This window comes from Trichogramma pretiosum, unplaced genomic scaffold, assembly GCF_000599845.2.
Source record: "Trichogramma pretiosum strain Unisexual culture from Peru unplaced genomic scaffold, Tpre_2.0 scaffold26, whole genome shotgun sequence".
NCBI classification, from domain to species: Eukaryota; Metazoa; Arthropoda; class Insecta; order Hymenoptera; family Trichogrammatidae; genus Trichogramma; species Trichogramma pretiosum.
In genome coordinates, this window is record NW_019641640.1 from 1,279,754 (window position 1) to 1,307,739 (window position 27,986).

General features: G+C 38.6%; 3 protein-coding genes across 4 annotated transcripts; 2 read left to right on the plus strand and 1 right to left on the minus strand.

Annotated features, from left to right (window-relative positions):
- Window positions 1–259: 259 nt before the first annotated feature.
- LOC106652583 (putative fatty acyl-CoA reductase CG5065) lies at window positions 260–7,218 on the plus strand. The gene is made up of 7 exons (XM_014371614.2): window positions 260–542; window positions 2,996–3,222; window positions 4,439–4,678; window positions 4,766–5,030; window positions 5,180–5,482; window positions 5,568–5,775; window positions 6,519–7,218. The coding sequence occupies exons 2-7, from the start codon at window positions 3,010–3,012 to the stop codon at window positions 6,820–6,822; spliced, it is 1,533 nt and encodes a 510-aa protein (XP_014227100.1). The 5' UTR covers window positions 260–542; window positions 2,996–3,009; the 3' UTR covers window positions 6,823–7,218.
- Window positions 7,219–11,227: 4,009 nt separating this feature from the next.
- Window positions 11,228–12,694, minus strand: LOC106652400 (PR domain zinc finger protein 5-like). Its single transcript, XM_023459617.1, has 4 exons — window positions 12,581–12,694; window positions 12,400–12,514; window positions 11,595–12,330; window positions 11,228–11,286 (listed from the first exon to the last, which is right to left on the minus strand). Exons 1-4 carry the CDS (start codon window positions 12,604–12,606, stop codon window positions 11,228–11,230), a joined length of 936 nt encoding a protein of 311 aa, XP_023315385.1. The 5' UTR covers window positions 12,607–12,694.
- A 4,234-nt stretch (window positions 12,695–16,928) lies between these two features.
- Window positions 16,929–27,974, plus strand: LOC106652582 (putative fatty acyl-CoA reductase CG5065). 2 transcript variants are annotated; one of them, XM_014371612.2, is made up of 9 exons: window positions 16,929–17,240; window positions 20,413–20,686; window positions 25,358–25,521; window positions 25,903–26,038; window positions 26,237–26,436; window positions 26,584–26,836; window positions 26,919–27,109; window positions 27,196–27,453; window positions 27,539–27,974. In XM_014371612.2, exons 2-9 carry the CDS (start codon window positions 20,465–20,467, stop codon window positions 27,672–27,674), a joined length of 1,560 nt encoding a protein of 519 aa, XP_014227098.1. In that variant the 5' UTR covers window positions 16,929–17,240; window positions 20,413–20,464; the 3' UTR covers window positions 27,675–27,974. The 2 variants fall into 2 exon arrangements, with proteins under 2 accessions (XP_014227098.1, XP_014227099.1); XM_014371613.2 differs by lacking the exon at window positions 16,929–17,240 and adding an exon at window positions 20,124–20,327.
- The last annotated feature ends 12 nt before the right edge of the window (window positions 27,975–27,986 follow it).

Here is a 27,986-nt window from a genome sequence, read left to right on the forward strand (position 1 = left end):
GTAAATCAAATGTTCTTATTCACCTTAGAGCTATAGAGCTGGGTCATTGTTTCTTTCTTTCTTTCTTTCTTTCTTTTTAATCAATCAAAAGCACAATATGCGCGTCGGGTGCGAGACAGGCAGGGTAAATGGTAAACCAAAGAATAACCGGAAAAATGTATATAATACGATCGTATACGTACCGAGCCGAGAGGGCCTGGCGTAAAAAGCATAAAGCACGAGCCGATAGCCAATACGAAGTCAGTCGGTTGGCGATCGACGCACGCGTCGCAGGCCTTCCCTCGCAACCGAGCACACACACACACACTTACAGACTTACCACAGCACAGGCTGTATAACATATAAAACGTATACATCGTTTGCACCGCGAGTTACACCGCAAAGTCGCTTTTGCGAGATTGTGATTGTGCCTTGGCCCTGGAAGAGCGACGCTTTTTTTATCCCTCTTTGGGTTTCGGGTAGATATACCCTTGAGTCGTTTTGCTGCGGCTGTTGTTTCTCCGTGGGGACCGGATACGAGTGGAACAATACAAGTGCTCGAGGTAGGATACGTTTGATTTTTAAGAATTTTGTTTTTTATATAATTTTTAGTAATTAACGATTGGAAATTTTAATAATCAAAGACACAAATCTGTTCGAGAGAATGTTCACACGAGAAAAAACTCAAGTATACACGTGTACTTTAGCCTGTGAAATTCTTTGATCATTAAAATGGTTATTTATGTCTTATACATCCAGTTATTTAAACGAATTATTGATGGATATTTGCTAAGCGTCTGGCAAATATTCATATATGGTGCACACACATCGAGCCGTGACCGAGATATACATGTGCATAAAGCTCTGCAGCTGGAGGGGTTGGCTCATATCAGAACATTATGTCTCAACATCGTGTATATATCGAGCTGCTACCTGCGTCGACGCGCCTTTCTAATCATTTATAGTTATGGCAATTTTCTCGTATACATAAAAATCGAGAAGGTCGCATTATAAGAACAAATTGAATGTAGACATTTCTTATATGCGGCGCCTTCTCTCTATACGCATCGGTCGCTCTCCATCATTGGTCGGGTAGCAGATGCAGGAAGTCATAAAAAATTGTTGTTTTCTCGCGGACGATTTTCCGTGACGTACACCCCCTTCTGATTTTTCCATCGTTTCGGGCAATTACGCGATATCGAGCGCGCAGCGAACTTCTCTTCCGCGCGTGTCACAAAGTGAGAAAGAGACATGGATTTTCCATCGACAAAGTAAAGTAGCGTCGGATTATAATTTTTTCGTTTCACGCGTGCTAACCGCCACTTATACTTACGTATGTAATCGCGGATCATCAAGATTTGTGTAAAAAAGGAAAAAATCGATGCACCGACGCGCACTCGTTCGATCCCGGCATAATGTATCGACAAACGCGCGAAGATGCTGCAACGCGTCGCGGTTAATGAATATATTACAAGTAATTATTATCACTGCGCCTACAAGCCTGGAAGTTGTGAATGTAAATTGTTCATTTTATACCGCGTGTATCAGCACAGTAATTTTATCTGCATTTGCTTATAAAAAAAAATAAGTTACGCAAATGCAGAAACATGTGTGTACATCAATTGAAAAATCAGCGCGTAAACCGACGATAAGTATGATTAGAGCCAGCTCCTGGTCAGGTGTATCGTACGTACAACAATGTACTGGTGCATGATAAATAATGTACTCGTATACTGTGTGCAGTTCCGAATCGCCGGGCAATTTGTTACATTGACGTAATTTAAGAACGAGTCGTCACTGCGTAATAATACGTGCCGCCTTATGACGATCTCCGCTCGCGCTTCGTGCGTATTTTGACCAAATTGAAGCGTACAAACATCGGACTTCTTTGTCAGTGTTGGGATGTGTCGTAATAATTTCTCTAGAAAAATTCACGTAGACTCTGGAGTCCGAGCGGCGAAAACATCGAATCTTTTATTTCCCAAAATCGCGTGGAATATGAGCCCATAAAGCCTTCGAGCCGGAGGAGATGTCGTTATGTATATACCGCTGATTAATCGATCCGTAAATCCAAATGTAAGGTAACGTAAATGCTCTTGATCATTGCGCTTTACGAAAGTCAAGCTGCGCGCACAGAGAACCCGCATTGCCGCAATCACGACCTAATGATTTATCTATTATTTTTATTTTTCGCTCTGACCAGTCGATCATAATTTTGCTCAAAGCTGCGCGACCCAAATGCACGCGATAGTAAAGGTTTTTCATCAATATAGCTGTAACTTTTTTTTTCCTTAATGCGAAACGATCGGCATTCCAATGCAGATCGTCGTCCAGCCGACACAAGACATTGCACGCACGGTGATTCATGTACGCGAGGGTATTCAGAAATAAACTTTGGGTCGCGATGTTTTGTTTCGCGAAAAAAATTTGCAATTACAAGGAGACAATAGAAACAAACATTATAAATAATCTTGAATTCGAATGTGGGAGACGCTTTGAATTGCTCTTTAAAATATAAAATTCACCACGCGAGTCGCGCCACGCGTATATTATTCATCTGAGCCATTGTAATCACCTGTTGGCGCGGTCGTAAATTTTGCAAACTGGCCGCGACGTTTCATCCACCGACTGCCATGTAAATCGACATACTCGTTTTGATCGGTAATAATGCCACACCTCCAGGTGTTATGAAAAAAATCTCAGTGACATCCTCGGTTTTGATAGCAAAATAACTTGGGACTACTATTCGAAGCTATTTTTTTTTCTTTAATTTGTCATTTAGCCGATTATTTGACCTGCGAGCCTGTCTCTTCGCAATGAATTGACCTTTGGATCGCTTTAACATATTTTACAATATTTATTCGGAACTGAGGGAAACGAGAATAAGAACAACGCCACCGCGTGATTAAAAGACCATCCGGTCAGACTTTCCTTCTAACAAATTTTACCATTATTTTGTTGAGTCATTTACACAAGTCAAGCAACGAGAAAAAAATAGTTCAATCTATTCTTTCAGGAGCTAGAGTAAAGATGGACGTCACCGAGACTAGCAACAAAAAACTACCCAGCATCCCGGAATGGTACCGAGGCAGGGAAGTTCTCGTCACCGGTGGTACGGGCTTCATGGGCAAATGTTTGGTGGCTAAGCTGCTCTTGGACTGTCCGGAGGTGGAAAAAATTTACCTCATCGTCAGAGAGAAAAAAGGAGTTCTTGCTAAGAACAGACTGGCACCGCTCATACAGGTATTTGAACGATTTGACCCCTGCACTGCGTCGATAACATTTCGCGTACGTTCAACTTGCTCAAAGGCCACAATGAAATCGCGAATGAAATAACACAACAACGCCCTTTGCGTTCGCGTCCACGGTCAGCCTTGATATACGCGATTCGATCGTCCGATCCCGCGAGTTTGTTGCACTTTTACTTTCCAATATGCTGTCGGTCTCAATGGACTTGGCTCTTCGCGACGCTCAAAGATACAAACATGTTGTGAAAATAACTGAGAAAGTGTTGTGCCCTTGGTGTGGTATTATGACGCTTCGAAAGAAAACAGTTATATTCGTGATGCATAATTAATTGGAATCCTCGTTTTCAAGGCTAATTTTTAATAATCTCACAAAACCATTAAACGATTAACCGATCAGACCACATATTTATGTTTTCACTTTCACATCGGACAAATAGCAATTTCAATTAGCCAATAATCATTCATGTATATCATTATAAGTATAATAATAATAATCCTAATGCAATAATAAAAAGTTTTAATATTACGTCAAACTCTGGTAATTGAACGGTATTTAAAAATAGACGTACAATTCCATGTTTAACTTTGCGATTGATGCTTATATTTATTTTCAAACAAACGAATGTATGTTTGTAAATTTGTCATGTAATGATATCGATTTCGATGCTATTGTTAACCCGCATGTATCGATGATTGCTTTTAACTGACCGGCCAAAATATAACTTGCTGCCGCAGCACGTACGCCGCGTGTATGAATTTTTTACGCGCTTTGTCAGCTACGGATATTATCATAATTCAAAAGTGGAACGTAAATTTTGAAAACCATTATATATTTATTTTTTTTTTTCAATGAAAATGTATCATAACGAAAAATCCGTTGTTATTCTTGTGATTTTAAATCAAAAAATTAAACTCTTACATAAATGAAAAACAATTGAAGCTAAAATTAGTTGTTCGACTTATTTATAAAAAAATATGAATGTTTGCAAGTGTTTTCATTAAAATAATTAGAGCGTGAAATATTTTAATGTAGATATCGTTGCTCAAGCAAATGACAAGGCAACTTTCTTTCGAATAGTTCAAAAAAGTTTCAAGTTTTAAAAATGTTTGCATTGGGTCAGCTGCGATCTATAAATTAATTGAACCAAAAAGCATTTATCGGATTTTTGTCTACAAATTTGATAATTTTTTTTTTGTAAAAATATTTTCAGCAAGAACCATTCAGACAGATACGTGAAAAATACTCGTCGAGATTGAAAAAGCTATGCGTCGTCGCTGGCGATACAACATTGGACGGACTAGGAATGTCTCAAGCGGACGCAGAACTAATAAAAAATAATGTCAGCGTTATTATTAATATGGCAGCCAACGTGCGTTTCGATCAACCCCTCAAGAATGCAGTCACCATGAACACAAAAGGCACTATGAACGTAATCGCCTTTGCGAAACAGGTTGAATACTCGATTAAATATACATAACAATGTAAATGTTTTTTGTATCGTATTTTTAACTAAAACTTAAATCAAACGATCGCGTAGGTAAAAAATCTCGAGTCATTCGTTCACGTGTCAACGGCCTACTGTCATTGTAACGTCCCCGAGCTCGAAGAGCGCTTCTACTCCTTGGAAATGTCACCCGAAGAAGTCATCAAGATCGTCGACCAGACTTCCGACGACGTGCTCGAAACGATGACGGCAAAGCTGCTCGGCGAGCAGCCCAACACTTACGCTTTCACAAAAGCTCTGAGCGAAGACCTTGTGAGGAGATCTGGCCTACCTGCCGCGGTGGCGCGACCGTCGATCGGTAACGTAGAATTTATCTGACTACCGATTTTCAACCGATTTTCCCGCTGTAGATTTTCAATTAGTTTCTCTCGTTTGTCGCGCTGCGAGTTGCCGACTTGTGGTGCGCTTGTAAAACTTGTAGTAAATGCAGTAAATTTTATTCAACAGTTTCCGGATCGTACAAGGAACCGGACTACGGATGGGTGGACAACATGAACGGACCGACCGGCTTGATGGTCGGAGCGGGCAAAGGCGTGATAAGGACGATGCTGTGCAAGACGAGCTGCACCATCGACGTGATACCGTGCGACATGGCGGTGAACGCGACCATTGCCCTGGCTTGGCAAACCGGCCTCGAGAAGCCCAAGATACCGACCGTCATGAATCTGACGTCGAGCGGCGAGAATCCCATCACGTGGAAATACGCGCTGGACACTGGCCGAAAGCACGTCTTGGCCAATCCGTTTTCAGGTACGTCGCGGGACTCGTTTACATCGCATGTTGCGATTCGTCGCCAATGTAATTGATATTTTCATTTGAAACACTGTTTCCTCAGGTCCATTGTGGTATCCGGGCGGAGGCATGACTTCTTCAAAGCTCCTACACATAATATCCGTTTTCTTTCTACACACCATACCCGCTTATTTTCTGGATGCTTTGATTATGCTGACAGGAAATAAGCCATTTTTAGTCAAAGTCCAGGCGCGCGTTACTTACGGCATCAATCTAGTTTATTATTACACGACCAAGGAGTGGGTTTTCAAGTTAGTATATGTCTCTCCCGTTCGCTGTAATTGTGTTTCTTTGCAAAGCTTGGAAAAACGAATTTTTCTTTCTGAATTTCATCGCGACGCGCGTGTCTTGTTTCGTCACTTTTTTCTCGACAGACGAATCGTCGCTTAACTAGTATACGCACATACATAAAAGAAAGAAAGAGAGAAGAAAAAAAAGAACGAGAGGGAAAACGCGAGGCTCGCGCGCACACCTTTGCAACGACCGATAAAATGAATTGCAAACTGAATGAATTACAACACACCGTCTCTCGGGCGCGAGAGAGTCTCTTATTCAATGCTAATACCCGGTCAGCTGAAAGCACTGCTGTGTGCGCTTGTATAGCAGCTTTAGCCATGCATGTAGCCGTGCGCGTACAGACCAGTGGCATTAGTTACATTTGCTGCTCTTTTCTCTTTTATATCGCACGCCGGCGCGAACGCGATATCGACGCCTCGCGGCCATTATCGTCCGCGCGTATATAAGCTGTGATAATTGCATAGTCGTTCTCGAGCAAACAATATTTGCCTTTGATTTTTTTTCCTTTTCTTCTCTTCGTGTCAATAGGCTAATCACTTCGTATGGACTATAAGCTATGAGCATACGCATAATCGGTAATTTATTGATGATTGTCCTCGCGATACGCGTTGATAATATGCTCTTCTTCGTTTTTTTTTAGAGTTCGACCTTTATGGTATCATATTTATTGATTTGTTTTAATGTTTTCACTCCACAGAAATGACAGATTGAAGGCTCTAAGAGAAAGTATACTACCCGAAGACAAAGAGAAATTTTTCATGGACATCAATGTGATCTCGTGGGACGACTACATGCTAAAGTACATCCTGGCGACGCGCAAGTATTGTCTCAAGGACGATCCGTCGACCCTGCCCAGGGCTCGCCGAGTTTTTGCCTACCTCTACACCATTGATTTATTCGCCAAGATCTGCTTCGTGTTTCTCATCGGCTGGTTCTTGTATTCGTGGATAGTATCCGAAAAGATGACGATTGCAGCAAAACCTGATATGGCGTGGACGTAAATCTTCTTTGAAAATCGTGCCACGAAAATTTACGATCGTGCTAATGAAACTATATTGAGGTTGTCGCTATTTTTCAAGTCGCTTGAGAAAAATTTTGCTTTAAAAATTGCTAATTGATGGTTAATATTGGAAAAAAAATTTTTCTAAAAATAACTGATATTCATGTAACTTTAATCTGACGAAGGACTGAAAATCTTTTTGGATTGATTAATCCTCTTGAAGAACATTTTTTAATAAATCGAAGCAATGTGCGAAAATTCAAAATATACATTTTTCATACAATAAGTCTTATGAAATACTTTTAAATATTTATTTTTATCTCCAGGATTTTTTAAATCTTAATATTTGACGATTATTTCGTATATTTGGTGCTATCGGTCATTGAACTCTTTGATAATGTATGTATACTTTTAATAAATTTAAAGAATTTTTATCTCTATTTGAAGATTTATTGATAGTTCTTACCTCTTTTACTAATAAAATGCTAAATGCTCGTTAGAGAGTTCAAGAAAAAAATGTTTATGTAAAAAGTAAAAAATTTTAAACAATCGTGACGTAACTGGTGATGATTTGATCGGCATATATATTTAAGCGCGTCGCAAGATACATCGTGATTCAAGTGTGCGGCACATGCTCGAAGAAGAAGCCAGAGGATAATTACCTTTCCGGTACGATACAATAATGTGTGTTGCCTGCGCTATCTTTGACAGGCGAAATTTTCATCGCAAGCGCCAATTACGACAGCTTAAGCGACAATAAGAAACGTTCGGGAACATTAAGATGCATTTACATTTTTTAATGACGCTGTTGAATGAGCCTTTTGTAGCGGAAAATACTGCTGATATCTGGAACTCGGACAGCAAAACTTGTGTACTTAGCCAGCCTTATGAGTACTCATATAATGCAACGATATTTTTAAAAATTATTTTTATAAAAATTTTATTGGTAGTGCGCACAATTTTGCGCAATTTTCAATATGAATGGGGAATTTCGTGATTGTATAATGAAAATCTTGTTTGACCCATATATAATTTCGCGTGATCGGTTATGATGAAACGAAGATGAAAAACTGTATCGAAGAGGATCGAAGAAATCCTTAAAACTGGGTCATTTTTTCACATCTGACCATTAATTTGATATTCAGAGATAAACATTAAATTGCTTGTAAACTTGTAAAAAATGCATTTCAAGAAGTATACCCTTGCCAGGATGCGTAAGGACATCTGGTACAATTTGTAAGATAATCGACAATTGGCTTGTTTTTTACAAGTAAGGTGAGATGAAACTTACATTATGAAATAAACGAATAAAATAAAGCATCAAATTAACTAATCTTTAGCTAAAAGCCATAGCGCTCTTCGTAGGAAGAAAGATACGTGCGAAAGTCTTCTGTATCCTGAAATAGGTGACGAAACATCGAAGACTCGGGCGAGCAACTATTCACACTTACACAAAGCCTATACAGTTGCGTCATTTTGCAGCCAATATCTACGCGTATGCACATGATTCTGTGCTCGATCGTTGATCGCTTCACGCACAAATGCCTCAGATTATCATTTTCGACATTATTTCTTATTAATGATTCATATATGATTCCCAGAATTTCGATACTAGACATTTTTTAATGTATCAGGGATGACACTTTTGACCGGGTCATGCTCGGATTTATAGAAAATATATAGAGTTAACTCATTTTATAAATAAACCAGGTTTGCCTGTCAATCATTGGTTATTTATATTAGTTGTGTGCATTTCTTATTGAAAAGGATTAATTTTGATATCATAAAAAATCAGAAAAATTTGAGCAATATATTTTTTTACATCGATCTATTTATAAAATAAATATGGAGTTTAAATGAATTAGTATAACAAATGTCTAAATTTAATTCTGTATATGATTGATTTTTAACTAATTTCATGGCATAAGATAAAAGAAAGATGCTAAAAATAATAAATGTTATTTATCGAAAATTTTTCGAAAATTCCGTAAAAACGTTATGGTCTGTCTGAAGTTTTGTTGCTTCTGTTGTTTTTCTGATGTTCTTTAAACTAATATCCCGATTAATTTATATTTTACATGAATCGATGCTAATAATAGACCCATAAAATATTTAAATTTTCTGTGCCTTTGTCGTCATATATTTTTTATTAATACTAGTTCGATAGTGTGGCTACGTCATGACAAAAATAAAAGTATAGCATGTGGTTAAAAATGACGCGAATCGAATCCCAGGAAAGTTTTGCTGTAAACTTTTGTCCAGAAAAAATTTCTTCCCGCAGTCTTTTAATCATAACAGATAAATTTTCTAAAATTTAATTTCTTTCCACATCTAATAAAAATGAAAAAATATATTTCAGTGAACGATATCTTGCAGCTATTGTGCATTTCGGAATAATTGTGCAACTAATTATTTTCTCTTTTCTTTTGTGCAAGTAAAAAAATGGGTAAAACTAAATTAGCCGAGCTAATCTGCACAATGTGTTAACTTGGAAGAGTACAAGTCGATAAATGTTATGAAAAGTTTTTTACACATGCAATTCATATTTGATGTAACGAAGGATGGAAAAACCCACATTCAATTAGTTTAATAGCATATAATTTGTAGCTCGTGGTGAAAACAAATGAAACACTCTCGATGAGAATTAATATAGCCGTATAGGATAATATTTGGGTTGATCAGGTACTTTGCACTTTACATTTGGCTTTGTACATTGCAATTAGGTCAACCGATTTTTTACGCGTCTATAGACTTAAATGGTTTTTGGTGTCACATTAAATCATCCAGAAGTTTTTTATAGGTCCTTCGACGAGGAGAAGCAGCTACTGTTCGGGTTACACCGTAATTAAAATTTGATGAATCTCATTATGATCGTCTTCATTACTGCAAGGCTGATTTTTTTGATACGTCGAGCCTCAATAAACGACTTTAGGTTATTGCGTCAGCGCATGTAGCTGTAAATATTGGCACTCGAGGTATATAGAACGACTGGGAGTGACCATAAGATGTTTTTCAAAAAATTACATCTAAGTTCTCTAAAAACAACTGTTGCAACAAAATTGAGAAACTTTTTAGCATCGTTTGACATAGGCTCGTCAACTTATTAAATCGTCATTTGTAAGACTGGTTTCACTCAGTGAGTTGCAGAAATTTTTATATATTAGATTTGAAAGATTTGTGTAACATTATAAACTATTATTGATTAGCGTATAAATATACCTTAAAAATGTGTTGCGATTGCACATTGCAAATTTCCATTCAAGTCTAAATCATCGCTAATTTTTTGTGTTACCTGTGTACGAAATTCGCAATATTTTAAAGTGAAAAATCAATCATAAATCGAAAAAATGAGACCTGAGAGAACAGTATTTTTGAAAAATATTTATTAGTGATAAATTGTGACTGAAAAAAAGTGATTTTTCAAGGATCCGCAACAATGGTTTATCTCGTGTTGCACATAAAATTGGAAAGATCTATTATATCTAATTTACTATAATTAATCTAATAAAATTTATATTATTTTAATACAAAATTTGTCTGAAAAATATAGAAATAAAAAAATAACAATGGGGATTGAAAATACTTTTTGTTTATGATTTAACATAAATAAGGGTTCAAATTGTAAAAGTTCTCAAAATGGGTCGAGAAAACTTAATTGAAATTGTAAATAATTTAAAATAAGATCAATCAATAGCAGTGAAAATCGAAAATACCGATGATCAATCAACAATAAGCTCCAACACATATCAGCCTTCGCGTCGTAATCATTCCATGATGATTGAAGCCGATGATTGGAATATTTTAAGATCAGTTTACTAGCAACAATCATCAATGCAAAGACAAAACTGAGTTAACATTCAAATTTTGTACGAAAATTAATTAAGGATTTACGGGAACAATTTTCTAAAATTGCACAGCCAACCCACATGATTGCAGAAATCTTCATTGCATCCAAATGACTCTCGACAAATCATACTCTGCTATGATAAGTTAAGATCATGTACTAAATTTATATGGTTTTTAAGGTTTTATCTTTTTCTGAATGATTTTTGACCAATCTCGCATTCGAAGGGTTTGTTAAATTATATAATGTATTTACGTGATTTTTTAGTACATTCTGATATCCAAATGATTTGTGACAAACGTTACACTCAAAGGGTTTGATCCGATCATGTACTGCGTTCAAGTGAGTTTTAAAGTTATCATTGCGGCTAAATGACTTGTAACAAATCTCACATTCGAAGGATTTGATTCGATTATGTACAGAATTTAAGTGTCTATCGCGGTTCACTTTGCTGAAAAATGATTCCTGACAAATGTCACATTACAAAGCTTCGTCAAATTTATGTACTACGTTTATGTGCCTTTTTAAGGTTTGCTTATATCCAAATGATTTGTGACAAATATCACACTAGAAGAGTTTGCTGCGGATCATGTACTGTATTGATGTGAGCTTTGAGGTGAACTTTTTGTCCAAATGATTTGTGATAAATTTCACATTCAAAGGGTTTGCTCCGATCATGTACAGTCATTATTTGAGTTTTAAGGTGACTTTTTTTCCAAATGACTTGTGGCATATCTCACATTCAAAGGGTTTGTTCCGATCGTGTACTGTATTGATGTGAACTTTGAGGTGAATTTTTTGTCCAAATGATTTGTGACAAATTTCACACTCGAAGGGTTTGCTCCAATTATGTACTGTTTCTATGTGAGCTTTCAGGTTATATTTTAGTCCATATGATTTGTGACAAATGTCACACTCGAAGGGTTTGCTACGATCATGTACTACTATTTTGTGTCTCTCAAGGGTACCTTTACGTCCAAATGATTTGTGACAAATCTCGCATTCGAAGGGTTTGATACGATCATGTACTGTTTTGAAGTGAACTTTGAGATTTTCTTTTCGTCCAAATGATTTGTGACAAACATCACATTCAAATGGTTTGTTCCGATCATGTACAGTTATTGTATGTTTTTTGAGGTCACTCTGGCGTCTAAATGATTTGTGACAAATCTCACATTCGAAGGGTTTGATATGATCATGTACTGCTTTAATGTGGATTTCTAGGTGAGCCTTATTTGCAAATGGCTTCTGACAAATCTGACACGGAAGGGGACTACTTCGATAATGTTCTGCATTGAAGTAACTTTTGAGGGTTCTTTTTCGTCCAAATCCTTTATCCTTTAAGTGATAGTTCTGAACGTGGTTTTCTATTTTCTCAACAGGCTGATAACTTTGATACTCAGTTTTGCAGGTGCTCGTCGATAAAAGTTTCATTTCAGGTTTAACATGTTTGCACTCAAAATCGATGTTTATACTTTCATTTATGTCATGATTCTGATTTTGATGTTCTATTTTTACAATAGGTAGGAAATTTGGACACTCAGTTTTGCAGATACTTGTCGATAGTGACGGCAGTTCAGGTTTAACGTTTTGGCACTCGAAATCTATAAATATTTTTGCAGCTGCCTTTTCCTGTAACTCCATAACCTCATTTATGTGATTTTCCTAAAATTAGAATTGTGAAATAGTTTTTATCGTGAAGTACAGAAAGATAATTAAAATCATTGAACTTACTGATAATTTATAAAACGGAAATCTTTCAAAGTGTTTGACTTCGCAAGAGTCCACTGGATCGTAATCATCATTGTCGCCTAGATTTGGGCAATTATAGTTCGGCTCTTCCTTTACTCTAAAAAAATCAAATTTGTTGAAGCACACGCTTGAAAAAATACGGCATGTACAAAAAATGTTTTACCTCATTGTTTCCTCTCTGTTTTCCATCACTGTTGAATTAAAGAATTCACTGAGGATTTTCACTATTTTTACTGAAAAAAATATTCTGGGTTATAGTCCTACTTATACTCTTTTAGATCCTCGCCAGCGACTGAACCACTATACTCGTTTAGCGAGGTTATCTCGCGATTGTAATAGCTCTTGGGTGATACTTTATATCTCTGGCGTAGACTGGCCTCAGAGTTATGTAAAAACATAGGCCACCACCCAGCGTTTAAAACAGTCAGCTTGCGTTAAAGGGTATACTGTGACTGTCATTTACAATCTTGACTTATCTTTCTATACAACTTTGACTGGCCTTACGCAGTATTTGCGATGAGCAAAATAAACTTCTAATGCTTGATCAAAGCCATTTTCAATCATTTGAAGTATTTACTATTAATACGAAAAAAAACTGCATCAAAAAATGATTTTAACATCAACTTCATTTACTTGAAAAATTTCAAAGCAAAAATTTGGTGGGATTGTATTTTCAACTTGATTGGTGTAATAAAAAAATGCGATTTTACTTCAAAGTTCAGACGCAAAACTTCAGACTTTTAACTACAGAGCATCATTTCTAGATTTATTTTCTGTTGCTTGCAGTTATTTTTACAACAATTTTATAATTCATTTATAATTCTTTCAACTACAAAAATGAACATATAAGCAAGTTCTAAGTTTAGATTCAGCTCAATAGGGTGGTTGGTAATAGACGATTCACATTTTGTAACTTTCATCATCATTTTTCGAATAGTATTACGAGCTTTTTTTGATCATGTGTTTATATTTATTTAAAAGTTTGCCGTATTTGCTATCATAATATTATGGTTCAACCAAAGTGTCAGGTGTCAGGTGGCGAAATGAACAAAACTCACTTGAAAGTTAATGATTGATTAATTTTAATTAACAAGGGTAGAAGAATAACAGTGAAAGTAATAAAAGGTTGGTTCGCAGCTTGCTGCCTTATCTCAGAGCGTCTGCCGCTTGCGGCCTTGCTCATCGCTCGCTCGAGCCTGTCTCACCGTCGCGTATGCCGTCGGGCCTGAGGCCACCGCGCGAGGCGCCACTGGCGGGCAGCGCGTGCAACGCGTACACACACACATACGTGCGAGCTGAGGCTGTGTTATGCGAATCCATAACACTCGGCCATCCTATAGGTGTTTGTTCCACCAAACATATTTGTTTATTTTTATTTTGATTAACATGAACATAAATGTATTCTTATACAATCTTTGAATAAACTTAAGTGTAAAATAATATGATAATATGAATTTCAAAAACAAAAGGACTTAAATTACTACGCTATGCAATTACATAATATAATCATTTAAATATTTCGGTTTCTTTCTTATGCGCTTACATTTTTCTTCGCTATTTTCGTCACAGTTAGAATTTTTTGAATTAGCTTTATTTTCGTCCGCGACAATTGCCTCATTAGATATAAGNTTTACAAACAATGTTTCTTCGGATTGTAGTTTAACCTCTTCCAAAGCACGCGCCTTAGTCGCTACTGGAATTCGAATCTCGCTCGCGTCAATATCGGAAAAGATTAACTCGGAACCTAAACGTGTGTATGTCAACGTCGGATCTTCCGTGAAAGTTCTGCCTAATATGATGTCATGCCGCTGCGCAGTATCTGGCACAATTCGGAACGATACTTTTCTCGGAGATAATGCGTCAAGTTGAAGCGACTCTTCTACTATACCGGGCGAATTTACAATGCTTGCTCCGAATGCTTCTAGAGTAGAATTCGCGAAAATTACTCGGAATCCCGCTGACAACACAGTCGTCGATTTCATCGTACACACGGCTGCTCCGGGATCTATCTGCGCTTTATAATAAGAATCGTTTATTTTCACATCGCGTATGAATTTATTGCCCGAATCATGATCATCCGAAACCGATACAACAAGCACGTCGTTATTATTAGACGCTGCATTACTAGAATTTTTTGGATTCTTTAAACATCGCGCAGCAATGTGGCCTGGTTTGCCGCAATTATAACATGTAAACCCACGCTTCGGATTATTACATACGCGCGCAATATGCCCTTCTTCCTGACAATTATGACATTTTACCGAATTGCTGCTGACTCGCTGCTTCTGCTTACTGCTTTCGTTGGTCGGTGTGTTGTTTACTTCTGCTCCGGACTCCGATGTTTGATGCTGCGATGTTGCTGTGTGTGAAGGTGCCGTTGACTTGCCGCTGCTGCTCGCTGAATTCCACGAAGACGCTGCGTAGTTGTTGCCGTTGCTTCCCGAATTTTTTTCGGAGTATTTCGTAGACGTGTTGGCTGATTTTCGCTGATCGAAGATGCGCCCTTTGCGATTTTCGGCAATCACCTCCATTTTTATCAAGTCTTTCAAAATATCGTCGGTTGACGTGTAATCACGAGTGGTAATTTGTTGCGCGTAGTCTTTTGACCATAGTCCTGTAGCGATTTCGTCACGAATTTCACTAACAGAAAACCCAAGTCCACTACACAGCCACACTTTATCTATAACGTACTCTGTTAAATTTTCACGATGACCTTGAACTCGTTGCACCATGTTCTTTAATTGCTCACTTTTACTGCGAGAGTATGTAAATGTGTTTTCAAAATGATTTTTAAAGTCACGAAGAGTTTGTATCTGCTCTCCTTTAGTTAGTAACCATTTCCATGCCGCTCCTTTGAGCTTTGCTTTGCCGATGCTTAGCGTCATATTATCATTCCAATTGTACAGAGTCTTTGTATTAGTCAGTTCCGTCATCCATGCTCTTGCCTTTTCAGGACCTTCAGTGCCATTGAACTCTCTAATTAAGTTTTGCGTCGTCGCCAAAGGTAACATCTCTTCAAGCTGGGCTGATCTGCCTTCGGTGTGCGTAATCGTACGCGACTGTACTTCCATGGCCTGCGTCAGAGCGAATAACGCATTCGAAAACGCTTCATCTGAAGTATTACTTCCAGTCGAATTCTGACTTGCTGCATTTTGCTGTAGCTGCAGTTGTACTTGTTTTCTCATCTCGTTTACTGCTTTTTCAAATTCAGCACGATCTTCTTTTCTGCGTGATTTCTGTCGCTCAATTTCAGCCTTGAGCTGCTCAACTTCGTCCGACATTTTGGAGTCTCACTACTCTTACTTTTTGTAGCCAAAATTTCCTATCACTCACTACAATTGAACAATGACGATGCTTGATCACTTCACTAATATTCTCTACTGCACAAATTCAACAAACACAGAAAAAATTTTCAGGTTTTCTCGGGCAATCCCACTTCTGAATTATTATGGTTCAACCAAAGTGTCAGGTGTCAGGTGGCGAAATGAACAAAACTCACTTGAAAGTTAATGATTGATTAATTTTAATTAACAAGGGTAGAAGAATAACAGTGAAAGTAATAAAAGGTTGGTTCGCAGCTTGCTGCCTTATCTCAGAGCGTCTGCCGCTTGCGGCCTTGCTCATCGCTCGCTCGAGCCTATCTCACCGTCGCGTATGCCGTCGGGCCTGAGGCCACCGCGCGTGGCGCCACTGGCGGGCAGCGCGTGCAACGCGTACACACACACATACGTGCGAGCTGCGGCTGTGTTATGCGAATCCATAACAATAAGATACTTTTAGAAAATTTTTTTAATGTTTTATTTTCATTAGTGAACAAAGTGAGAATTTTTCTCAAATGGTCGAGTACTGAAATGACTTCCAAAAAACGTTAGGAAGAAAGCTTAATAACAGAAGTTTTTACAATATGAAATATTTTCATAATATCACTTATTTAAAATCTTTACTTACAAACAAATATTTTCTTATGCTCAGTGCATTCCCTCCTCTCAAATCCGAATAAATAGTATGAATATTGGAGGAAAAAAATTATTCATGAGAGAAGTTACCGATTTACCAATAAATTCTGAATATTGAAATAATCGACCGATGAGAAAAATCATGATCCCATGCTGCGTCGAAGTTTACTCGAGGAGGGCGAGAAATTGCGAAACAACCCGTTGGTCCTTCGCGATGAGTACCCTCAACGTAGAAGAAGGAGGAAAAAGTAATTTGAAGAAACGAGAGTAAGAGAAATTTTCGAGTAGGAGAGAGAGAGAGCAAAAAAAGCAGGACATGGAGTGTCCCTGGCTCTTCTTCTGCGTCCATGCTTATAATAGAGCGCAAATTTTTTTGGGAGGGAGAAGACATAATGAACGCAGGCCGTGCACGTATACACACAACTCACCTGAGTCGCGCTATATGTATTGGTTCGCGCGGCCCTGGGACGAAATAGCCGCGCGGAGTAGAATGGCGAGTGCACGCGGCAATGTTATAGAGTCGATCGCTTAAACGACGAGTTCGCCAGTCGCGGTTCGAGATTCGCGCCCGCAAGACACCTTCGGTCAGTTTGCTCGTTGTTGTTTGTTTTTTTTTTTCTTATTTTTCGTTGGTTTTCGTTTACCTTTTGTTCGATCTCCTTGATGTTTCGCGCGTCGGGTTCTTTCGATTTGTGGGCGTTTGTGACAATACCCCGTCAGTGACACACAGAAACCAGTTCGATCGACTCGAAAGAGGAAGCAATCCTCCGAAAAGAAAATTTTTATAATTAGAAGTGGCAGAAGAGAGACATTTGACGAAATCGCTGCAGCTGGCCTTCACCGATCGCTCCTCTCTTTCAACCACCTGTAAGTGCGCTTAACAGTTTTTCTCTGACCAAAAATCAGTCGTACTCTTACCGCGAGTAAAACTGCCAAATTTTCTGTGCTCCTACACGTGCTTCGCGAAATTTCCGCGATTGCGTCGCCCATAAGCTTTTTCAGACTTTTTCTATGATTATTCTAATTAACGAAGGCGAGCGTGCGCAAATTTATATACATATATCCAACCGTATACCTAAATTATAAACGCGAAACGCGAATGTGTGTCAATGTATATATGTATACACCTCACGCGTACGCTCTTATTTGCGCGAGTTTAAGCACTTTTCGATTGAACGATAAACGGGTTGTTTCGTCACCATATGACTTTTTCAGCGGAATTCAGCGCACTAAACCCCGGCGCTCGCACTCGCGCGATGTAGGACTCTTGTATACATTACATTCTTTGCAACTTTTTAAGTGGGTCAGCAAATATTTAAACCATATTTTATTTTTATTTCGTTGTTGCACTGTTTATAAAATGTACCATGAAAAAGGGGAGAATTTTTCCGCGATTGAAACGAGGGAAGAATTTTTTTTTCACTTTGTTGTGTGAATAAAACTCTACGAGCCTTCGCACGAATAATATACATGTATGAATGGTTAAGAATTGAAAGTGAAATTTTGTTGAGCTGTGCCTCGAAAATCGACTGCCGGTGGATCGCAGGGACCTTGAAATTCTAAAAGAACGTGAAACAGAGCCTGATTCGTACGTGTGAGACGCAAATTTGATTTTTTTTATAAATAAAAATTAACATTTACGAGAACGCTTTATGTTAATTTTAAAGGATAAAGTGCAAATAATGTGATATTATTTTAGTAATGCAATTCAATCAATCCAAAAAAAATAATAATAAAAAAAACTTTTAAAATCAAAAAAAATTTGATCAAATTTCAAGTATTTTAAATTTCGTGATCATCATTTGTTCTAGTCATAAAATGTATATTGAATACAGTAGAGTCTAAGTCTAGGTTGAAAAATGCTCCTCACAGCTACGAAGAAAAACACTTTCCTTTTAGCGCACATGACTCAGTACACGCAACGAGTATAATAAAGACTAGCCTATTAGCCAAATATTAGCAAAAACTATCATGTAAAAAACGTTTGCTTTGACGTAATGTTTCAACGGGAAAATGATCAGAGCATCGTATAAATTTTTAAAGGAACAAATGATTTAAGTAATATCGAATTTGAAGTTGCACAAATAAATTATAAAAGTAAGATCTATCGTTTTCATAAATTATTTCAAAAAATGGAAACAACAAGTAGTTTCCGAATTCAAGCCGAACTACATCCTTACTAAGTGTGTGTGCTGAATAAAGCGCTTTTATTTAATTTAAAAAATTCTAAAAACATGAATAAAAAAATTAGATACCAGTACCGATGGGATCTTTTTTTTCGTTGTCTTATTTCTCGAAATCTTTGTATTGTGAAAAAAATTTATAGACTTCGGAAGCATAATTGAAAATATCGTTTGTTATGAACTATGAAAAAAAACGGCTATTAAAGGTCGATTAAGCTCTTCTTGAACCTTGAATCAGGTGACATTTATGATGAGCATCGTTAACTTTTTATGTAGATTTTAATAGTGAAGACTCTTCATGCTAAATGATGTTGAGTAAAGTTTTTATTTGATCAATCAAATATACTGATCTGATTACGTTTAAAGAGAAAGTTATTGCTATTTTTCTCATAATCATTAGCGACATTTGAATAAAAGCAAACACCAATGTATGCAATTAATTAATTGTCTTGTTTACATTTAACCTTTTTTACCATAAACATTTTTTTATTCGCCTAAAAAATTTTCTTGCTTCAGTTATTCTTGAAATTTTTTTACTCAATAACTATGATTACCATACATTTTTCCGTGAGAAAATACTCAAGAGGGTGTGACTGTTAAAAAAAAACTGGTCGTATGCCAAGTTTGTCACTTCGGTAGCAAGATGTTATTTTTTAATTAACACCGCGACGAGTAAACGCTTCTGCGCTGTGATCGGATATCGCGTGATAAATTGCCAATGATACAATATTACATTATTAGAGAGTTTTCATACATACCATTTACAGTTTTTTACTCGCGAACATCACTTACGTTCAGTTGCACCTAATGCTGAGCACATGCAATACATCGAGGAGTAGACATTCTTCCTAGAATAAAACAAATTTTTCGCAATGAACATTGAATTGCAAATGGGAAAACGTATTCCGAGTACTTTTTGGGCCGAAGTAAAATCGAAGCAGTGAACTAAAAATTATAAATCGGCAGTGTCGGGTGGGATTGGAAAGAAAAAAAAAAACATTGTGATGTTAAGTCATCGCCGCAGTGCACTTTCACAACGACGCGCGAGCAGTCGGGGATATATACGGCGCAATAATTAGACAACTCGCGCGCTAAATTTAATTTGCATAAGAAATGCGTGTGTTTGCGCGCACCGAGTGCAGATTTAGCGGCGCAGCGGCAGCAGCAGAGAGAGTGACGTATTTAACACAGTCCAATAACACACGTAAAAAAACCTCTGCCTTTTCCGTTTGACATTAAGAGATAATCGTTTTTTTTTCTCTTTCTTTCTTTCTTTCCTCGTGTCCAATTCGCACTTGCATATCCTGCTGCAATTCGAGAACGATTAGTAAATTCTACGAATTATTTTTTTTTAGCAAACATTAGTTTTTTAAAGAATATCGGCGTGACGAATTGTTTGCGCCTCGGTATGAAGACACGTGTTGAAATCTTCGCACCACACGACGTACAAGCGCGCCTATAAAGCTTAGACGCGCTGATATTCTCCTATATGCACACACACTGTCGTAATTTTCTTTCGTACGACAGCGCGTTTGACACTTTTTTAATGACTATTCGAGTATTCAGGTGCTGCTTTCGCGACGGCACTGTGTCTCTTTTCATTTCTCGTCACGGTTGCATCCTAAAAAGTCATTAAAGTAAAGCATAACGCGATTACGATATTACATATTATTACTGCGAAGATGTTCCTTTGAAAATTAAGATTCATGATGTTTCACTCCGATTACGAAAGTATAGCCTCGAAGAGAGACCAAAAAGAAGTCTCATTACAGTAATTTCATTATTTTAACGATAAAAAAGTCACATTTTACTCGTACAAGCATCGAACAATAATTTCACGAATCGTTTGTGCGCAGTTGATCCCATTGAAAGAGGAACGATCTGGAAAGGCGCACAACACAAAAAACGATGGCCACGTCGACGATAAACATCGAGGATCTGCCGGACAGAGTCGGGGCGACGTTCACCGGGCGCAACATCTTCATCACCGGTGGCACGGGCTTCCTCGGCAAGGTGATCGTCGAAAAGTTTCTGCGATGTCTGCCCGATATAGGCCAGCTCTACCTACTCGTGCGACCCAAGTACGGCAAGGATCCCTCGACAAGAATGGAGGATCTCTTCAATAACCCCGTGAGTACATATATACGAAGGATTTATATTTATATTTTTACGTTTGGTATTTGAAGTAAACATTCGATTGGGAAATTGCTTAACGATATAACGAGCCTATAGAAATAATTTGAAGTAGCGAATGCATTCGAACAAACACGGCACGCTTAGCGGTTAGCGTGGAAAATCGGTAACTATCGGTGCGCGAGGAAAAAATGTTTAGTATAAAAGTAAGTGTTGTTGGCTCATTAAAATAATGCGATTGGAGTCCAGATTGGTCATTGGAAGTTTAGTAATACAAGTAGCTCGCAGCGAGAGAGAGATAGAAGTTAAGAGATTCAAAACAAAGCCTGGACAACAGATATATGGCAATTTACTGCGTGTGTGTGTGTGTGTTTACGATCGAACGTAAAGGGGAAAAAGCTTTTCAAGTCTGTTCCGCGGCTATACAACCAAGTTCTAATGTACACACATATATATTGTAAATATATGTATGCGAGAAAAGGAAAGCCGCGTGCATACAGTGCCTGCGAGCCCGAGCCCGCTTGGATGCAATTCGCTTTTTCGACACACTGATCTCAATCCACAAATGCGCAACGCAGCCAGGCAGTCAGCCGCGAGTCCACTTGTCTGGACAGCAGCGGCGGCAGCAGCAACGCCGCTGTTCAATGGATATAAATGCGATTTTAAAGCTTGTACGCGCTCGCGTACATTATATGCTGTTGCTGCTACTAGTGTGGACGCGAGTGCGTTCAGGATTAGTGGGGCTCGGGCGAAAGGGAAAGTCACGCGCGAGATGTGCCTCTTTAGCGAGCGGCTATTGCCTATATATCCCTATTGCGGCACATATTATGTTATGTTGCGCGCACATACCGACTTGCATTATATAGATATAAGCCAGTGCACACATACACACGGCTACCTGCGAATTTAGCTGAGAATGTTTATATACCGTACGAGGAAATCGAAATCGGCATGGCGTACGCAAATCGCTACGTGTACCGTCGAGCTTTTATTGCGCGCCTTCTTGTTTGTTTTCCTTCGTAGGCATACGTCGTACGTATATGCAATTACTTGTATTAGAACGTAAATAAAAACTGTCCATCATAAGCACGTACGCGAGTCGAGCTAGCCACTCGAGTATCGCAACCTCGAGAAAATCTAAAAATTTATGACGTTGCTTTCGGTACCAACGCATGCTCCTATTGTTTTGATATACGACTCGAAAAAATCGCGCCGTTTATGTAATTAACGGATTACGAAAAAAATAGGCAGGAGCTATAATTCGATAATTCGACCGTTTGGAGCAGCCGCGTGGAAGAAAAAATTCGACGCAATACGCCGCTTAAACACTTACTTATAAGTGCACACGTAAACATACGCAACAATGGCAAAAAGCCGAGCGAAAAATTTTTCAATTATCAACTTGAACCGATGCCGTATGATATTATTGACCCGCTAGCTCGATAACCGGAAAAGCCGTAAAAAGTGTACCAGTCTCGTTGCAGTGCTGCTGCCGTGTGTGTTTGTATATTATGGAAAAAGCGAATGTCAGCATTTTTCCCCATGCGTGGCATGCATGTGTGTATACGCAAATAACACGTTTGCATGGCTCTGCGCGGCTATCTGCGTCGATGAATCGTTGAGTATAAACTCGCGGGCTTATAAGCGTGGCATTCTCACAGCTTGCTCAAGCAAATTTTTTTTCTTTTCGCCAACCTTTTTAAATGTACGTATGTATATAAACCTGCAGCACGCATCGCGCAACGTACGCGTTATTAGTACATTTATTGTTTTTTTCATTTCGCCTTTCGTACGTACGTTTGCGATGACGTATCGTTATGTAACGTTGAAGAAAGAGAGAGAGAGAGACAAGAAAAAATAATACAGGTATTAAAACCTGCGTGAATTTTTACGACCAGATTGGCTCTGTGTATGCGCGTGCAAGCGATCGTCCAGCTTGCCGATTATTTACTAACTTTTGCCGTCGCCGCGCAATGTTGCAATGTTGCATACACGGTTGTATGCAGTGTACGGTATATGGGAACGGTGAGTGCGTATGAGAAGACGTTACCGGCTATGATCATTGAAAGAGACGACCAAAGATTTTAAACGAAACAATACAAAGATAAAAATAGATTGATGGTTGAATATCAACATTATTATCAATTATTAATGTTGAACATAGTTTTGATGTAAGCTTTAATAATTAATATCTCGGCCTTATCGCGGACCAAGTTGAAATTTCAGTATAAAATTTAAAAAACGAATTTAAAAAACGAATACAGAGCTGCAAGATAAGCATTCTGCATAAATCGAGGAATCAAAGTTCATTTGCATAAGTATTTATGAATGAAAGAGTTTTTTTGTGTTTTATTTTATTCTTCCAAAAATGAAAAAAACGTCGGTTACTAGGATTAAGAATCGCTCGAGCAGCGGTCAAGCTTCGTAGGAGCGCAGACAGAGAGAGAGACTTTCTGAATTATTAATCGGTCCAAGGAACACGTTGGTACCCGAACTGACCTTGCGAGTCCTTTGCGTATATATACATATTCCTATCCCCCGAGTAAGTTATCACGGTGACTGGGCAAAATAATCGGCACGCGCGTGCACGCAGGAGGTAGATAGGTATGCTGCACGAGCGCACGTATATACTATACCTACGTCACAGACATCGTTTGAGAGAGAGAGAAAAAAAAGGAGCTCGCCGACGTGGACCTGCGCGCGTGCGAAAGGAGCAGCCACATCATCGTCGTGCCTATATACGCGCATTGGGTTTTCTCTGAGCGCACAGCAGCAGGCAGTGACATAACCACGCGGTAACCGCTTCATGAATAACTTTCACTGCCTGCGAAAATAGTCTGTGTACGGTGCAGTTCACTTACTTACTGGCACAGATACTTGTAAGCTGGCTTAATGTCCAGCATGAGCGGCGCGAATGTGCAAAGGCCTTGACTCTGTTTTCAGCTGGCCCGCGCAGAGAGTCTGCGATCGGTATACCGAATCGCTTTTCACTTTTCCTATTTCACCTGTGCTGCTGCTGCATTCGTGCGCAGTGTGTCAGCTGCTGCTGCTGCTGCTGCTCGCGGACTTTCGTATTATATATTTTTCGAGTGTCCGCGCGACGAGGGGGGTTACCCACGAGGGTGGGGCGACTGGAAATACAGGTATTATTGCACCACAGCAGCAGCAGCAGCGAATTTTGCCCCGATCCTCGTGTGCACAATTTACGGACGATTTACGATTTTTTTCTGACGCACGCGTAATATGTTTTTCGACCGCTATGCATAATGAGAATTCCCCGAGCGACAACGACGACGACGACGGCGACGATCGCACGTGCATCAAGGTCGCTATTTTAAGGATCTGCCGCGGCTATATTTAGCTCATAATTCGAGAGACCTCATTCCTTGCAGTCTCGGGCCCATTTGACCTACATTCGAGCGAAATTATTAAGCCAAACGGACGATACCCTCGATTTATAAGCTCGCTTTGCTTCATATATGGATGATGCAACGATTATGCTTTGATTTCATAAATAATATGTATAATAATCGGACGCGATCACCCGTTCACGCGGAGTCCCATCACGGAGCTTTGAACGAGCGAAAGGTCCTCTCCATATCGATGCGGCAGTAGCCGCGACGCACGCGACAGCCGCATTGTATTAATCGAGATTTTCCGAATAGGCGCGCACGCTCCGTGTAGTGTTTTCATGCACGCGCCGCGCGCTAAGTGGAGTGAGCTGTTGTACTCGCGCTCGGTGGCGATCCTTGTTTACCGAGACGGTATGGCGACAGAGAAAGTACAATCGAGGCCGCACTGCTCGCGCGTAAATAATGTATCTGCGTATGTGTATGCACTGCACCCGGATAAAAGTTATGATTCGACTCCGCGCCGTACCCGACCTATACGAAAGGAAACTGCGGTTCAACTCGGGCTTGTAAATCATTCATCGTACATTATATCCTGAATGGTGTATAGGAGGCGATACTGAATTTTCTATGTAGCTTGGACATTTTTGACTCTCCGACACGTTTTGTTTGGCTAGCCGTGTTACATACGAGGTGCTTTTTAGTATATTTCTTCATCGCGTGCAAAAATATTGCAATCGCAGCCAATTAAAAATAAACCATTCGCTTGTATGTGTGTGTCTGTCTGTCTGTCTGTTGTATGTTGAAAGTGCTCGAAACAATCGCCCGTGTATATACTGTACAAGCTCATTTTTTTTGCATTTTCATCGACCGATCGATCGTGAGATTCGAACAACAGATAAAATATACAGTTCGATAAACGAACGATGTACTGCGAAGAGAAAGAAAAAGGTCATTTGCATTTCGATTTGGTTGACTCGTGCGCTTTAAATTCATTGTAAAAAAAATACGATCGGCTTTACATTAATCATAGTGAATCCGAGAGAATGAATCTTCGGAAAGAAATTTGTGACGAAATCAACTGATACAAGACATTCACAATGAGATTGTGATCTCGGACGAACGTACCGACTAAAAAGCATATCCGATCGAGTGATCATCGATATTAAAATTTACTTACTGAATTTATAATTTGCTGGTTTGACTCGAATAAAAAAAATACCATTCAAATGAGAAATCCCGTAAGCTTGGATAAAAGATTTTAAAAAACTGAACGAAACGAAAAATTCAACGCAACATTTTTTTTGTCTGTTTTCAGGTGTTTGACCTAGTAAAGGAGATGCGAGGAAAAGATTTTATTCGCGAAAAAATTACGATTGTGAGCGGTGATGTCTCGGTCCTTGGCCTGGGTCTTTCGGAGGAGGACAGAAAAACTCTTTGCGAAAAAATAAGCATCGTTTTTCATGGTGCAGCTACTGTCAGGTTTGTGCTCTTATTACTCTCAAAATTATGAACAAATATCTTTTTTCATTCTTTTAATTGATAATTTTAAATTTAATTCTTTGTGATAACTCAAAATTTTTGATTCTTGCTCGTTAGCTTTTGTGCAAATAAAATTTATAATAGACTCATCAATTACAATTTGCTTTGAAATAACTTTGTGACCACATTCATAATCGGCGCAACGGCTGTTGAAAAAGTTTGAATAAAAAAAGTTTTATTGAATCCATTCAAGCAACTCTTTTAAATCATTGGAGTAATTTCAACTCTAAATTGCTTACTATTTACGAATACATTTTGTACTTATTTATGTATGAAGCTGATTAACATCGTATTTTTTAATTATTAATTGTGCTTTTATAGATTTGACGAGTTACTGAAACGTGCCGTTCTCTTGAACACTCGAGGCACGAAACAGATGTTAGATCTGGCAAAAGAGATGAAAAATCTCGAACTCTTTGCACACATAAGCACGGCTTATTGCCACCTCGAAGAAAAGGTAAAGTTTCATTTCAAAAATTGGCTTTGGATTTTACTTAAAAAAGGCCACTTCGTTATCGTGTCACTTGATATTAAATTTAAAATAAATGCGTTAAATATAGCTTATTCCGAAGCAGATTCAGTACCACGTACTTTTTGAATGACAATCAAAGTTTTTTTTCTTCTCTATTTGATATCACTAGTGAAAAAATTTCAGGTTTTGAGAGAAAAGCCGTATCCGCCACCCGCGGATCCTCATAAAATCATCAAGTGCGTCGAATGGATGGAAGACGACGTCGTCGAGGCTATGACTGACAAAATTCTCGGAGACATTCCCAATACTTACGCTTTCACGAAAGCTCTTTCCGAGGGCCTTGTTGAGGAGGCCATGCCTCATATCCCTGCTATTATTCTGAGGTATCAATTTAAACATTCTGTCTCTTTAATACAATTCCACATTTTTAACCGAATACGGCAACGGCCGAATCAATCATTCATTTTTTCATAATAACTCGTAAAGCTGTACAATAAATTAAATTTTTTGTATTCGATGTATCAACGTAGACCCAGCATCGTAATACCAGTCTGGAAAACCCCGATACCCGGCTGGACGGACAACATAAACGGACCGACGGGCCTTCTGATAGGCGCCGGCAAGGGCGTCATCAGGACCATGTACTGCAACGAGAACGGCTACGCAGATTACGTGCCGGTCGACATTGCCGTTAATGCCGTCCTCGTCGTCGCCTGGAACTTCATCGCCAACAAGGACCACGAGAAGCGCGTCTACAATCTCACCAGCAGCAGCGAATTCAAGGTGGGGGCGTTTTACGAGCTACTTGCACACAGCCGAAATCGGTACAGATCGCTAATCCGTGCTACTTTCGATTTTTTTAAAGGTCTCATGGGCTGAAATCATAAACATCGGCCGCAGAAACATGGAAAAGGTACCATTGAACGGTGTGGTCTGGTACCCGGGCGGCAGCATGAAAAAGTCTCGATTCGTGCACAACGTTTGCGTGCTCTTTTTCCACATGATACCGGCTTATCTCATCGACGCTTTGATATTCCTCGCTGGACATAAGCCCATGTAAGCGATTTTTTGTTTTGGAATCTTAAAATCTAATAAAAGACGATAAAACAACGATGAAAAATTTGCTTTTTACCGTCGACCAGAATGTGTCGTGTGCATCGTCGAATCGCAAAGGGCTTCGAGGTCTTCGAGTATTATGCCAACAATCAGTGGGACTTTGAAAATATGAACATAGCCGAAGTCAGAGCGACTTTGAATGAGAGAGAAAAGGTCCTGTGGCAATTGGATGGAGACGACATGGACATGGACCATTACTTTGAAAATTGTATCAGGGCAGCAAGATTGTACATTCTCAATGAGAAGCCAGAGACTCTCCCTTCAGCTCGTCGACATATCAGAATGTAATTAAGCCTTTTTGTTTTTTTCATTTTCATCTTCTTCGTTGTGTTCTTTATATTTAATGTACTTGACATTTTTCTGTTACAGAATGTACTGGGTGGACGTCTTGACTAAAATCATGTTCTTTGTATTTTTGATTTACATGCTGGCTTCCTGGTGTGATAGCTTCCGAGCTTTGCTAGTGGGCAGCTGGAAGTCTCTCAGTCATGCATTAGATGCTTAGGCATTACTAGATTATTGATATCTATTTACTGTATATTTATATCAAAGTATGAATCAATTTCAAATAATGATAAAGGTAATTCAACATTTTATCAATCATCCTTAATCAACTGCAGTAGTATCTTATATTCGTGTTAAATTATTATAAACTTACTGTTAATCATTGAAGTTATATAATTTAAGAAGCATGTATTTCTATGTAAGAGTTTTGTTTTTTTTATTTCCCAAAATTTTATGCTATATGTAACATATTACTTCAATAGCTATAAAAAAATGTACTTAGGAAGTTAAGTAACAATCGCATAAATTATAT

Bases quoted from the DNA above. Each gene is read 5' to 3' on its own strand.
- LOC106652583 (XM_014371614.2), top strand. From the start codon at position 3,010: ATGGACGTCACCGAGACTAGCAACAAAAAACTACCCAGCATCCCGGAA. The intron at 3,223-4,438 runs GTATTTGAACGA...AAATATTTTCAG, and splicing joins GACTGGCACCGCTCATACAG to CAAGAACCATTCAGACAGAT. The intron at 5,031-5,179 runs GTAACGTAGAAT...TTTATTCAACAG, and splicing joins GGTGGCGCGACCGTCGATCG to TTTCCGGATCGTACAAGGAA.
- LOC106652582 (XM_014371612.2), top strand. From the start codon at position 20,465: ATGGCCACGTCGACGATAAACATCGAGGATCTGCCGGACAGAGTCGGG. The intron at 25,522-25,902 runs GTTTGTGCTCTT...GTGCTTTTATAG, and splicing joins CATGGTGCAGCTACTGTCAG to ATTTGACGAGTTACTGAAAC. The intron at 26,837-26,918 runs GTGGGGGCGTTT...ATTTTTTTAAAG, and splicing joins CCAGCAGCAGCGAATTCAAG to GTCTCATGGGCTGAAATCAT.
- LOC106652400 (XM_023459617.1), bottom strand. From the start codon at position 12,606: ATGGAAAACAGAGAGGAAACAATGAG. The intron at 12,331-12,399 runs GTAAGTTCAATG...TTCTAATTTTAG, and splicing joins TTCCGTTTTATAAATTATCA to GAAAATCACATAAATGAGGT. The intron at 11,287-11,594 runs GCAAACCCTTCG...TTGGACAAAAAG, and splicing joins AATAGTAGTACATGATCGTA to TTCACCTCAAAGCTCACATC.